We start from the raw sequence: 14,913 nt of genomic DNA, 5'->3' as shown, positions 1-14,913 counted from the left end.
TGATCCAGATATTGATCACGAATGAAAACATAATCACTAGTGGCAGCTTTAGTCGTTCACCAAACTCTGTATGAGCAATAAAACCTTTTAGGACTCCTGTCTACAGATGGTTCTGGTAGGTTCTGGAGGTAAGATGGTCCTTCTATTGTCTAGAACTTGTTCTGACCAACCACCATCACACACGCTGATATGAGCCTGGAAAGTTTAACCAGAATGCACTTTGTAGAGTTTTCTCTGGTGACTGATCAGAACCCAGAAGCACATCCATGGTACCAGTGATTGTTTCTATGACTCTGGGTCAGAGACATTAAACTGACTGTTGCTATGAGACATCCCATAATACTGATGCTACCAGCTGCTGACAGAGGACATGGAGCCCAACTCTGTCCAAAAAGTCTCCAAATAATGGAAAAAATTTATAAAAATTATTCAACATTGTTCAGTATTTTTCAAAATTTGCCAAACTGACGAACTCCAGTCTACAATCACTCAATAACTGTACAGAACATCGACCAAAATGGTTTAAAAATGTCCACAATGACTAAAGATTTGTCCAAAATTAGTTCAATATCGTCAAAAATGATGCAAGAATTCTCCTAAATGAACCAAACTTTCTTCAAGAGGACGTGAAATTTGTTTAGTAACTCAAAAATTCCCCAAAATTGCATAAAATCTGTCAACATGACTCAAGAATCGTCCATAATGGCTTTGAAATGTGTCCGAAACGACTAGAAACGTGTTCAGAGTGGCATGAAGATGATGGATTAAAGTCATGCATGACAGAACCAGGTCCAGTGTTCAGACTGAGACACCAGGATGGATGTAGAACTGATCTGGTGTCAGGTTCTACCAGATGTGTTCTTCCTCCTAAATGTCATGTGTCTATCTGCTGGACTGATGAGGCTCAGAAATGATGGAAAAACTCCATTAAAGTGATAAATCTGGACCCTCCTCTGTGGACTTCAAGGACCTGGAACTCTGGACCATTCACAGTCTGAAGGCAGAACTCTGGTCAGTAGATAAAGGTACTCCAGGTGTTCTGAGGAAGTTCTGGAGGAGGTTTTCGGGCCCTGGACAGCAGAAACCAGAGCAGCCTGAATGTCGTCCTGGATCTGTGATAAAGACTCTCCTCCTCCCTCCCTCCCCCCCCGTCGCCTCTCTGCTGGTTGCAGCTTACAGTTTAGCTTAGCATTAGCAGCGGCTAATCCTCTCAGGCTGCAGGGAGGACGGAGGCTGCAGGCCGGACAGCAGAGCTTTAATCGCTAACTCTTAATCTGCCGGCGCTGCTGCTGCTGCAGATGGTGGGGGTGGGGGAGAGGAGATGGAGGGATTAAACTCTCCCTGCTTCACTCTCTGCTGCTGGGGGTTGGACGCCGACCACGGCTGACCTCCTCTTCGCTCTGGAGGCAGCGCCGAGGATTCCTCCTCCTTCCCGCCTCGAGGCTCCGTGGACTTTAAACCAAGCTTATCTTCACCGTCAGAGATGTTTCCAGGAAGCAGGAACGCTGGTTCTGGACCTGGGATCAGACTCTTAGCAGCAGGACGCTAACTGGGATCAGCAGGTCCCGGAATAATGAGCCAGAGTCCAGGTAACGATGTGAACAGGTGGGAGGAGAGCAGCAGAGGTCGGACGGGCTCAGAGCCGAGCTGAGCCGCAGCCACACACATGATTAGAGGTTTAAACCGTCGTTCAGTTCAATATTCACAGACGGAACCATCTGAAGACGCCATCGACATGTAAAATAGGACAAAAGACGGATTATTGTCTTTGTCTCGCAGCAGTTTGTCTCTAAGATGTCAGAAAATTAAGAAAAATGTCTTGTTTTGTCCGAAGATGTTCAGTTTAGTGTCACAGAGGAGGAAAATATTCACATTTCAGAAGCTACAATCACAAAATGTAGATGTTATTTCTGATTAATCGTTCTCCTGCTCTTTGCAAAATGAACATTAACGGTCGCAGCACGACTGTAGAGATAATAAATTAAGTCGTAAAGATGCAAACAGGCTCAAGACGACCAGAAAATGATGTAAACAGAAGAAAAAGACGCTAAATCAACACAAATAAACGACCAGAAGGAGACAAAGCGCTGAAAACAAGAAGCAAAAGAGCTGCAAGGAGACGCTAAATGAGCACAAACAGCATCTACAGCAACAGAATCTACAGAAAAACATGTAAAATGAGTTTAACGAAGCAGAAGAAGACCAGAAATACATGCAAACAGAACAAAACAAATGTTAAATGGATGCAAACCAGTTGAACAGAGACGAGATCAGGGCTGCAAGTGATGATTGTTTTTCTGGATTAAACGTTCAGCTGAAAAATGTGGATCCAGAGATGTTCAGTTTACTGTCACAGAGGAAAGAAACCAGAAAATATTCACTGACGAAGCTGAATTCAGAGAATTTAAACTGTTTTTTATTAAGAAATGACTCAAACTGATTAATCCGATATCAGAATAAGTGAGTAATCGTTGCAAAATGACGACTGCAGAGGAACTAAATCAACACGTAAAGATGCAAAAATGACAAATAAACCTGTTAAAAAGACAAAAAATCAACAGAAATAAATGCAGAATGACTGTAAAGAGACGCGAGACGACCAGAAATGCAGTCAAACGGAAGAAAAAGATGCTAAATCAACACAAAACAACCAGAAACCCACGAAAAAAAGACACAAAATAAACAGAAATAGATGCAAAAAGAACAGAAAATTGTATTAAATGTTAACAAACAAACAAAACTGAAGGAGACAAACCAGTAAAAAGTAAAACCAGTTAAATCAGTGAGTCGCTGCAGCTCCGGTTTAACTGATGTTCTGAATAAACGGATCCTTCAGTTGTTTTAAATGTTCAGCTTCCTGCCTTTGAGCTGTTGGACTTGAAGTTCTGCAGCTTTGATATCAGACTGACTTCTGATCTTCACACATTAAAAGTTTTTCCTTTATGATCCAGCGTCCAGCCTCCGTCCTCGGCAGCGTTTCTTGTGCTGGTCTGAGTTTCTCGAGGCTGAAGGTCAGAATCCACTCGGCGGTTGGACCTTTATCGCGGAGCTGCTTCGTGTGAAGTTGACTTTGGCGTGTTTGCAGACGCCGTTGAACCGTCGCCCGCAAATAAAGTCGCAGCTATTCGTCGGCTTAACGAGCCGAACGACAGACGACGTTATTCAGGTCTTCACGGGCCGGGTTCTCCTCACAGATAGGGAAAGCAAACGAAGGAAAGACGAGACAGGAAGTCACAGCTGTCAGTTAAAGGAGTTAAACGAGCTGTGATGGATCCACAGGACTTCGTTTAAAGCTGCAGAACAATTGGAGAGAAATATTTTCCAGATCTTTGCTGAGCTCCTCAGACTCTCCCACTGTAGAGTCTAATGAGTGGATCAGATGGTTCTGTTTACACTGGATCAGAGGAGTCAGCAGCTGGAGTCAACCAGAACCACTCAGGAGAAGTTAGGAGGCCATGAAGCTAAGAGCATCTGATCAACACAACTTTCTACATTATCACTGATGATTCAACTTTCTGTCTGTATATTTATGACCCAGCAGGTTTAGTCATGTTTCCAGAACACCTTTAATGAATCTGTGATGTTCTAGTGACACAGATTCATGCTTCAGTGGTTCCATCAGACAACATTCAGAGTTCCAGGAGTCACTGGAGACCAAACACTGGTTTCTCCTCCTCACGTTTCGTCTGCAGCAGTTTGTTTTATTTCATCATGACTCTTCCTCCTCAATCTAAAGTCCTGGTTGTAGAAGCTCTGAGCACACAGACCTCCGCCCGCTAACCGCCCCGTCAGCTGCTCTTTATGACTTTAAACGTGAGTAAATACTGAGATAAGAGAACGTCCGGCTGCTGCTNGATTTCCAGTTTTATTCGAACAGTTTTGCATCTTTTTGGTGATTTTTGCATCGATTTGTTGAGATTTTTCCTCCTTTTTGTGGTGAGCTTGGGGGTTTTCAGGGTGATTTTTTATTTATTTACTTATTTATTGTGGCGTGTTTGCATCTTGGTGCCGGTTTTGTGTGTTTTCGTGGCCGGTTTGTGTTCTTGTGGAGGTGATTTCTCGTTTATTTGTTTTGAGCTTGTGTGTCTTTGATGATGATTTACAGTTTTTGGTGTAAATTTTGTGCCTTTGTGGTGATTTTGTGTTTTTTCTGTTCCATTTTTTTGAAGTCATTTTTGCCTCTTTTTGTGGTGAAGCTTCATATTTTTGAGGAAAAGTAAAAGTTTTGTTTATTTTTTGTGACGATTTCACATCTTTGTGGTGATTTTTATTTTTCTTAGCATAATTTTGCATCCCTTTGTTGTGGTTTTGTGTTTTCATGGCGTGTTTGTGTGTTTTTGTAGTAATTTTCCATCTTTTTGTAGTTTTTAAGCTTCTGTTTGTGAGTTTTCGGGGTGATTTCTCATCTTTTGATGGCGATTTTGCATCTTTTCGTGGTCGTTATGAGGATTTATGGAGCTCCTGTTGGGTTGTTGCGTGTTTGACCCGACGTGAAGCAGCCAAACTTTCCCTCCAGCTGCACCGACGTCTCAACAAAACTGACCTGATTCCCTCAAACTAAATAATTTGTGTCTGAACTCGATGCGTGAAGACGACGGAGCGTCTGGTCTGATTTTAAATAATAATTCTGTTTCCTTTCAGTGCGATGTGTTGTTGAGGTTTGTAGTTTCCTCGGAGGAGAAACGTTCATGTTGGAGCGTTTAGACCATAAATAATGGAGCAGAAGAACCAGGATCAGGTCACTGCTGCTTCTGTTGGTTTATTTAGAGACTAAACATACGTCTGCACTCAGAATAACAGTCAGTTTGTGTTTTTTGAAGGTGTAAAAACAGTGTTTGGGTTCATAAATAGTTCTAATTGCGATCATCTCATCAGTTTGGATGCAAACTCTGACGACGAGTTAACAAGTTCAGTTAACCACCACTAAGTAACCACAGTCAGCTGAAGATCTGTGGACAAAACAAGACATTTGAGGAAACTCTGATCCACATTTTTGACCATTTTCTGCCATTTTAGAGACAAACAGCTGATTGATTGATCCAGATATTGATCACGAATGAAAACATAATCACTAGTGGCAGCTTTAGTCGTTCACCAAACTCTGTATGAGCAATAAAACCTTTTAGGACTCCTGTCTACAGATGGTTCTGGTAGGTTCTGGAGGTAAGATGGTCCTTCTATTGTCTAGAACTTGTTCTGACCAACCACCATCACACACGCTGATATGAGCCTGGAAAGTTTAACCAGAATGCACTTTGTAGAGTTTTCTCTGGTGACTGATCAGAACCCAGAAGCACATCCATGGTACCAGTGATTGTTTCTATGACTCTGGGTCAGAGACATTAAACTGACTGTTGCTATGAGACATCCCATAATACTGATGCTACCAGCTGCTGACAGAGGACATGGAGCCCAACTCTGTCCAAAAAGTCTCCAAATAATGGAAAAAATTTATAAAAATTATTCAACATTGTTCAGTATTTTTCAAAATTTGCCAAACTGACGAACTCCAGTCTACAATCACTCAATAACTGTACAGAACATCGACCAAAATGGTTTAAAAATGTCCACAATGACTAAAGATTTGTCCAAAATTAGTTCAATATCGTCAAAAATGATGCAAGAATTCTCCTAAATGAACCAAACTTTCTTCAAGAGGACGTGAAATTTGTTTAGTAACTCAAAATTCCCTCAAAATTACATAAAATCTGTAACTCAAGAATCGTCCACAATGACTTTAAAATGTGTCCGAAACGACTAGAAACGTGTTCAGAGTGGCATGAAGATGATGGATTAAAGTCATGCATGACAGAACCAGGTCCAGTGTTCAGACTGAGACACCAGGATGGATGTAGAACTGATCTGGTGTCAGGTTCTACCAGATGTGTTCTTCCTCCTAAATGTCATGTGTCTATCTGCTGGACTGATGAGGCTCAGAAATGATGGAAAAACTCCATTAAAGTGATAAATCTGGACCCTCCTCTGTGGACTTCAAGGACCTGGAACTCTGGACCATTCACAGTCTGAAGGCAGAACTCTGGTCAGTAGATAAAGGTACTCCAGGTGTTCTGAGGAAGTTCTGGAGGAGGTTTTCGGGCCCTGAACAGTAGAAACCAGACGGCTGCAGCCTGAATGTCGTCCTGGATCTGCGATAAAGACTCTCCTCCTCCCTCCCTCCCCCCCGTCGCCTCTCTGCTGGTTGCAGCTTACAGTTTAGCTTAGCATTAGCAGCGGCTAATCCTCTCAGGCTGCAGNGTATTCTCTAAAATGTCAGGCCAATCAGAGCTTGTTCTGAAGTCTGAGCTGGACGACCCGTCAATGTGCGACCAGCATGGTCGGTGTCTGTTGTCATGTGGAGTTCAGGAACCTTCACTCAGACGTGTTAGTCTCAGTGTTAGACCCATTTAGCACTAATTCATTTTGTCCTATTTTAGCGGCGTGTTGGTAGTTTCCACGTCTAACCTGAACTAGACACCAGCTGTCGTCTCCCTGCTGTCCTTCCTGCTGATCCACCGCTGACCGGCTTCTATCGCTGTGATTCCAGATGCAGACCGGCGCTCCGTGTCCACCATGAACTTATCCAAACACGCCGACCCTGTGATTACCAAGCGCCTGTCCTCGTCCTCGGCCACACTCCTGCACTCACCGGACCGAGGTAACCAGCAGCACACAGTGTCCACCGGGGGTCTCGCTGAAGCTGTTTAAGGGAATGTTTTCCAAACTAATTTATCGATGTCTGTCTAACTCACTGTCCAGCACACATCAGTGTGTGCTTCATAATCTGGTTTCTTGGCCTTTCTTAAACGTGAGAAGAGCAACTTTTCGTCACTTCCTTCCAGCTTTTGTAACTGTTGCTCATCTACAGTGTCTAAGGAAGTGTTCACCCCACTACAGAACTCCCCTTTATTGGTTTTCAACATTGAATTATGCTTAAATTCATGTCAAAGTGAAAACAGATTTGGTCCAAATAGAAGCATCCCCATTTAATGATGCTGCCACCACCGTGCTTCATGGCTGAGATGTTGTGTTTGTGAGGATTATGGTTTGGTGACGAGCAAACATAGAGTCCAGCCTGATGGACAAAATGCTTCTCAACAACCTTTTCCCAGAGTTCTTGGGGTGTTCATCAGTCTTCATGGTGTAGTTCTATCCAGGATCCACCGGTGACTGGACCTTCTAGATACAGGAGTCTTTATACTACAGCCACTGAGACTCATTCACTGACCTCAGATGATGCGTTTACTGACTGTGGGACTTCTAGCACCGACTGGCTGAGTTACATTAGAGTCACTCTAAGGGAGGTGATGCAATCACTTGTTTTAAATTTTTAGTTTACAGACGTCACTTTGTAGAAATCTGTTTTGACATGAAAGAGTCGTTTTCTAAATTCTTGTCCAAAAAGCCAAATCAAACGGACAATATTTCAAACCAGCGGTGATGAACACTGTTTGTAGATCCTGTAGCTGCTGTACAGGACGTCCAGGACTGGTTCTGATTCTTGGGGCCTTCTGCTGTTTTGCTCGCTGGTCCTGGAAGAACCTTCACTACCTTCTAATCTTTCTAACGTTCTAACTTTGTGCCTTGGTGGCCTGGTCTCCCTCAAGAAGGAGAGTTTAATACGAACTCTCTGGAAGCTGCTGGTTTCTGCTGAGAACTGGTCCAGAACCAGAACTGTTGAGGAATGAAACCCAGAGCAGGAAGCTGCTGCTGCTTCTAGATGATCCAGATGTTGGTTGTTGAGCTGAAACACAAACAGCTGGTTGTGAAGTTTAAACTCCACTTCCTGTCGACGGATTCTGTCTGAGCTCAGTCGAGTCTCTTTCTGATCACATGTTTGAGTCTTTCTCGCTGTTTTCAGTCCATTTACGGCGTTTTTTATCTGTTTTAATCTCTTTCTGGTCACTTTGTGTGTCTTTGTGCTCATTCTGCGTTCATTGTGTTTGTTTTGCGTCTCTTTTTATTGGTGCGAGTCTCTGTGGATGTTTTGTCTTTTTGCATCAAGCATCCTTTTGAGCGTATAAAAGGCTGTTTTATTTTATTTTATTGTATTTATTTTATTGTATTTGATCTGTTTCTGTTCAGTTTGTGTCTCTGTGTGTTTGATTCCGTCTCTCTGGTCAGTCTGCATCTCTTTCTGGTTTCCGTTTTATTTATTTGAGGCCGTTTTGTGGCTCTCTGTGTTTGCCTTGAGGGTTGTTTTTGAGTCTTTGAAGTTGTTTGTTCTCTGTTTGCATCTCTTTCTGGTCATCTTGCCTGTTTTTTTGCTCATTTTGTCTCTTTTTTTATTGGTTTGTGGGGTTTTCTTGCGTCTAGTCGTCCTTTTGTGTGTCTGTAACGTTGTTTTAGTTCTGTTTTCACCTAACCAGCAGCTCTTTGTGGTTCATTTTCTCCACTTTCTGGTCTTTATGTGTGTCTCGGTTTGTGTGTCTTTGCCGTTGTCTCATCAGTTCATCATGACATCAGTTAGTTTGACTCCCAGTAAACGTTCTGGTAAATCAGTCTGCGTCAGTTTAAGGTGGTGGAAACGTTCTCGGGTCGGTTCCTCCTGCAGAACACTTTCACCTTAAAGCCTTTATCAGCTGATTTTAATGATTAAGCTGATATCACCGCACAAATTAGACTTGGGAGTGACGGTGACCTACATACGAACGAATTAGAAATTAAATTAAATAGAAAAGATCAGCACCACGTTTTCTAAAGCTACAGCCTGCAGATAGTTTAGCTTGAGTCTGACTGTGTCCAGAGGGAACAGAACAAAACCACAAACTCAAACATTAACAGTTTCATCCATTTTCCAACAGCAGAAGTTGAGGTTTGTTGTGTTTCTTGTTGTCAGCAGGAGTTTTGACAAACAGCAGAAACTCAGGCTGAAGAAAATCAGTTTTTAAAACCGTTCGAGTCGAGCAAAGTGCTGCAGATTTCATACAAGTATGTGCTTAAAGAACAGAGAACAACTTGCATAAATTGTTAAACTCTAAGATTGAACTCTAAGATTAAATAGATATAAAATACTGAAGTATTAAGAGCAATAAAAGCAACTGGAACATGCATACGTGTGGATTTCCCTGAATGGAGGAACGTTTGATTAAGAGCAGCGTAAAGAAGAAACAGTCGGAGGATCTGAGCAGTGAAACCACAGCCAGCGTTTCAGGCGTTTGTGGGGATTAAAAAACTGAGACATCTGAAACCGACACGAGTGGGAAAGCTTCTCAACCAGCTGCTGACTCAAAATCTGAGAACAAACGTGATCGAATCCTCCGCAGGAGAGAAAATAAGCTCAGAGTGTTCTGTCTGTGCTGACTCAGCCTCCGGTCATTGATTATCTCTGTGTGTCGCTGACAGGATTACACATGAGAGCAGCTTCTTCTCCTGTCATAAGCAAATCTCAGCCCAAACCCGGTCTGGGGAGGAGCAGCCAGCACAGGAACACAGGTGGCTTCTGGGAAATGACCGCTTCCTCCGCGGCTGCGAACCGAACTCTCTCCTCCGAGTCCGTAAACGCCTTAAATTAACAACGTCCTGACAAACTGACCCTCCGCTCAGCTCCTCCTGTTTGACAACGATGAGCTTTGACATCGTATTTACAGAACAAACGCGGCTGTTTGCAGCAGCGTTCGTTTCATCAGAGGATCAAGACTTTTCCAGCGTGACCCCTTTCTCTAATCCTCTGTCGGATAATCTTTTTGTTTTTGTGGGAACACTGTATGCTGTTTTCATCCCGGCTGAAATATTAACACCCACGTCTCAAACAGACGCGTATGCATCATTACGGACTTAAAGGCAGCAGCCAAAACAAAGTCTGTGCATTCAGACGTACGCTAAAGAGAGGAGAGAGACTCGATTCTCAGCCCGGTTCTGGCTTCGCTTTATTCTCTGAAACCTGCATGTGTGGTTTGTGTCCAATGAGGTTATCATGAAGAATCGATATTTACCATCAACATATTCCTGCATGTCCACATGTTTAACCCTCTGAACTCCAAGCTGTTTGTTTTCTGTCTCGGTTTAACTGACTTTACTGCAAGATAAAGTCTTCTATGGAGACAGAACAACGTGAAGAAGGAGACAGAACTCAGAGATGTCTTCTGTCAGCACAGTTAGAACGAAGGAAACCAGAAACAAAACATTTCTGATCATTTATTTCTGTTGGTGACAGCTGAGTCGCTCGTGGCTTCTGGTTGCAGCAAAAGAAGTGATTGTTTTTTACCAAATCTGAGTTGATTTGTGGCAGATTTTTGAACAAGATGTGTGAAATCAAGTAACTGTGATGAAAATCTTCTATTTTAAGCTCTGATGCATTCAAGGACCTTCAGGGAAAGTTGAAAATCTGATGACTTTTTCTGTTTTTACACCTTTTTGACTGATAAATTATATCATTTTACATTTTAGTTGTTTTAAGCTTTAAGTAGGTTTTGGTGTTCAGAGGTTTTCCTCGCTTTGATTTCAGTGATTCTTGGAGGCTTTTTATCATATAAATTTGTGGATTTCTTGAAATCTTATGTGTGTTTCCTTGAAATGCTCATTTAGATGCCCGTCTGTGTGTTTGTGCTCCACTCTGGACGGTTTGTTTGCATGCAGGTGTAATACAGCAGCAGCTTGTGCATGCAGCAGCAGCAGCAGCCGTGCACGCTCCCAGCTCCACCTCACCCTGCCGTGTTTGTGAACAAACAGTGGTTCTGCCTCTCAGCCGATTGGTTTCTGCTGGTATCAGAGTCGTATCAAGCGCTTGTGTTTGTGTTCAGGGCTGCGCCGCCTGCCGCTGACGCCCTGGGAGAGCAACGTGGTGAACCGCCTGCAGCAGCCGACGCATTCCTACCTGGCCCGCAGCCGCAGCGCCATGAGTCTGTCCGGAGAGCAAACAGGTGAAACACGCGGCGGCCTTCCGGAAGCTCACGCAGATGTTCGGCTGCTGCCTCTGGAGCTCTGAGGTCGACGCTCTGGTCCAGGTTCAGCCCTGGTCCAGGTTCAGCTCTGGTCTCTGCAGCAGAACGCTTTCACACGTTAATCAGATTTGTTCAGACTTAAAGCTTTACGCCGTCTGAAACTTCCCTCAACGGCCTGTATCAGGCACCCAGAGCTCACACACACACACACACACACACACACACACACACACACACACCTGATACTGAGCTACCTCTGTTGCCATGGCAGCAGTAACTTCATATGATGACGCCTGTTGTCCAGAGTTTCCTACGATTCCTCCATAAATGATGAAAAAGTCCAAAACCATTTTAAAAAAAGTCTTAAATTACAGAAGAAATCTAAACTGACTAGAAACTGATCTGGAACCTGTTGAGGAATTACTCTTGATGCTGTTTTGTTCCTTCAGCAGCAGTGAGTTCACATGATTTGTGTCTAATGTTGAAATATGAATTGAATCCAGAACATCAGGCAAATCCATGTCTCTTCTTTCAAAAACCCATTTTGAGCATGAAAGAGTCGATATTCTGCACAGGTTTACTGTAACGTGAATAAAATGACAAAACTTGTCTGAGAAGTTGTTCAGACGTGACTCTTAAATTGTCCAAAATGAAAGAAAATATCCAAAACTGCTCAAAATCTCTCCAAATCGGTTTAAAAAGTTTCCAGAATGACTCGTTTTTTCATATAATGACTCAAAGAATTGACCAAATATCCAAAATGACTTGAACTGGAAACTTCATCTGTTCAAAAATACAAAAAAATGTCCAGAATGACTAAAAAAAAAAGATTCAGTGTCCAAATTGACATAAAAAATGACAAACAGAAATGTCCAAAGTGACCCACACCAGGTTTGTAGACCTGGAAGCAGCTTTTAAACCCACTGAGAGAACGAAGGAACAAACAGCAGAACATAAATGACTCTGATGATGGAAGCTGAGGTGTTTGTTCGTTCTTCTATCTGCTGTTTCTGTTGTGTTGCTTCTCTCTGCTCTCTGAAGATTCCTGCATGTGTTTGTGTGTCGGTGTGTTCTCTGCATGCTCTCTGGTGCTCTGATATCCGATGATCAGTAGTTTGTTCTGATAACGTAGAACCTCTTCGTCTCTGGGCGTCTCTCAGCACATCTGGATCCTGAACCAGCTTTAGGTTTCCTCTAACCCGATCAGTGACTGAGTATTTAACCAGCTGCAGTTTGTTCTTAGCCCTTCCTCCATCGGCAGCACTAACGCTGGGTTTCTCTTCTTCTCTGCTCCTGCCGAACGTCTTCTCCTTCCTCTGTCCTTTCTGCACTAACCTCCTCCCGGCTGTCGCTCTGGCCGGTCGTCATGTAGCCATGCCTGTGTGTCCTCGCTCAGTGTCCTGCCACCCGATGGGCTCCATGTCCTTCAAGGCCCTGCAGGCGGCGCCGCTGCCTCACTGCCGCAGCCACGACCGCAGCCTGAGCAGGGAGACGGCGTCCTCCACCTCCACCAACCTCCGCAGGAGAACCACCGGAGGAACCCAGGTAGGAGACCAGCATGGANCTGCAGACTCGCTGCTCTTCAACAAGATCGATGAGCGGCAGCGTTTGGCTCGTGAGCGGCGGGAGGAGCGCGAGAAGCAGAACGGTGAGTCGCCTCTGTGCCGCTTCATTCATGGCCGGCTCTTATATAAAGTCGGGCTGCAGCCAGACGCCCGTTTCCATGGATCCCGGTTACATAAGAGCAGACTTTAGGGAGTCTTGGTGGGTTTTCAGTCTGTTGTGCTGCTCTGGGTGTCGAACGCAGATCCTGCTTCTGGATCTGAAGGGATTTGCCGTTAAAGCTCCGTCACATGACGAGCAGCTGAGCGTCACGCTGCCGCCGCCGTGGCTGTGAACCTGTCGCTTTGTGTTTCAGCGGTGAAGGAGGCCCAGTGGCAGGCGAGAGAGGAGCGAGCTCGGCAGCACTACGAGAGGCACCTGGAGGAGAAGAGGAGGAAGCTGGAGGAGCAGAGGGTGAAGGAGGAGAAGAGGAGGGCCGCCGTGGAGGAGAAACGCAGGCAGAAGCTGGAGGACGACCGGGTACGACTCACCTGTCCTCGCCGGCTCACCTGTCTGGAAAACAGCTGTCCAGAATGACCACAACATGTCATCCACACGACTCAAAAATGGTCAAATAACGACAGAAAATGTGTCTAAAAAACCTCAAAATTTGTCTAAAATCACCCAAAATAGTTGCAGGACGACGAGGTACCGCTCACCTGTCCTCACCGACTCACCTGTCTGGTAAAAGTGTCCAGAATGACCACAACATGTCATCCACACGACTCAGAAATGGTCAATAACGGCAGAAAGTGTGTCTAAAACTCCTCTAAATTTGTCCAAAATGACCCAAAACAGCCGCAGGACGACGAGGTACTGCTCACCTGTCCTAACAGACAAATAAATAAACGTCCAAACCGTCCAAAAATGTCTGAAAGGACAAAAACTTGCCCAAAGTTACATGTAAAAGTCACTAAACTTGATTAACTCGTCCAAAATGACTCAAAGCGAATCTAAAACGACTTCCAACTTGTCCAGAATTTGCCAAAACATCGTCCACGACGTTCTAAAACTGCCCAGAAATCATGAAAACTTTTCCAGAGTTACACGTAAGACGTAACTGAACCTGATGAAGTTGATGAACTTTTCAAAATGACAAAAATTTATCTGCAATAATTTTTTTTTTAAACAGTAAAAACATCTGAAATCGTCTAAAATGACAAAAAGAAGCTGGAGAAGGACCAGGTGTGACTCACCTGTCGACAAAATCACAGTAAGTGTGTTCACAGTGACAAAAGCTCGTCAACAGTGACTCTAAATTCGTCCAAAATGACAAAAACCTGCNCTCACCTCTTCTGGATTCTTAGCCCCACACAAGAACTCCAGAGCATCCAGACTGTCTGTTTGGACGCAGCTGGCAAAAAGAAATAAATCTTGTAAATCTTAGCTTTTGATACCTGGATGTTGTAAACAGATGATAAACTGTCCAAAATGACTCATGTGTTGACCAGAAGAACTCTAAATTTGTCCGAAAATAACTAAAATCTGATTCAAATGCCAAATATATCCCCACAATGTGTCAACATTTGTCCATAATTCCTCAAAATTTTCTAAAATGACTCACATATTGTCCAAAAAGACAAGAACCCGATACATTTGCAGTGCATGTTCATGTGGATGTTGGAGAAAACAACCACATTAGACTCGAAAATTCATCCAAAGTGACTCAAAACTTCTTCAAAATAGCTCAAACATTTGTCCAAAATAACAAAAGCATGTCCAAAATAAACCAAAATGACTTCAAGTTTGTCCAATGTGACATAATCTCGTCCAAAATGACTCAAAATCAGCCTGAAGACTTGAAAACTGCCTGAAATAACTCATCATTTGTCAAGAAATTGTGCAGAACTGACTCAGAAAAGACCAACAACAAGCATCAAAATGTCTCCAAAACAGCCTCAGATCTGCTGAAAACGGTTCAAAACGTCTGACTCAGAATGGGTCCAAAATGAACAGAAGTTGGCCAGAATTAGTTGACAATTCTCCAAAGTCATTTAAAACTTTTTCATATCGCAGCGTAAACGTTCTTCTCTCCTGCGTCCAGCTGCAGTGAGTCTTGTTCTGTTTAAGGTTCGTCTGAGTCGGGTTCTGATCGATTGGATCAGTTGTGTTTTAGTTCTTCTCACCTTCAGAACGTCGACTTTTCTGCAGAACCCTGGAACCGTCTTTAGTCATGTCGGACCAACGTTTCCTCTGTTTCTGTCTGAAGCTGCAGGAAGCTGAAACTGCTGAGTCATGCTGAGTCATGACTCAGTGTGAGAGGAAACGCTGCAGCGACCAGCAGAACCAGAACCCAGAGTTTACTCTCCGACCTGCAGCAGACTGTCAGAAACATAAACACAACCCTTCTTTACAAACTAGAACAGTTTTAGTTTGAGTTACTCACAAGCTGCTGAACACAAAACGACCCACGTGGTGATTATTAGGACAG

The 14,913-nt window shown here is 43.7% G+C and overlaps 1 protein-coding gene across 1 annotated transcript in view; it reads left to right on the top strand.

Annotated features, from left to right (window-relative positions):
- The window catches only part of map7b (microtubule-associated protein 7b), a 32,968-nt gene that overhangs the window by 6,403 nt on the left and 11,652 nt on the right, over positions 1-14,913 (top strand). The window contains exons 2-5 of the mRNA XM_008297015.1: positions 5,142-5,163; positions 6,545-6,655; positions 10,740-10,859; positions 12,253-12,425. Of these exons, the coding sequence (XP_008295237.1) occupies positions 5,142-5,163; positions 6,545-6,655; positions 10,740-10,859; positions 12,253-12,425 (426 nt within the window). The remainder of the gene's footprint in view (positions 1-5,141; positions 5,164-6,544; positions 6,656-10,739; positions 10,860-12,252; positions 12,426-14,913) is intronic.

The sequence above is a fragment of the Stegastes partitus genome, unplaced genomic scaffold (genome assembly GCF_000690725.1).
Source record: "Stegastes partitus isolate 25-593 unplaced genomic scaffold, Stegastes_partitus-1.0.2 Scaffold1176, whole genome shotgun sequence".
Taxonomy (NCBI): Eukaryota; Metazoa; Chordata; class Actinopteri; family Pomacentridae; genus Stegastes; species Stegastes partitus.
Note: the sequence above shows the minus strand (reverse complement) of the source record. Positions and strands in the feature narration are given on the sequence as shown.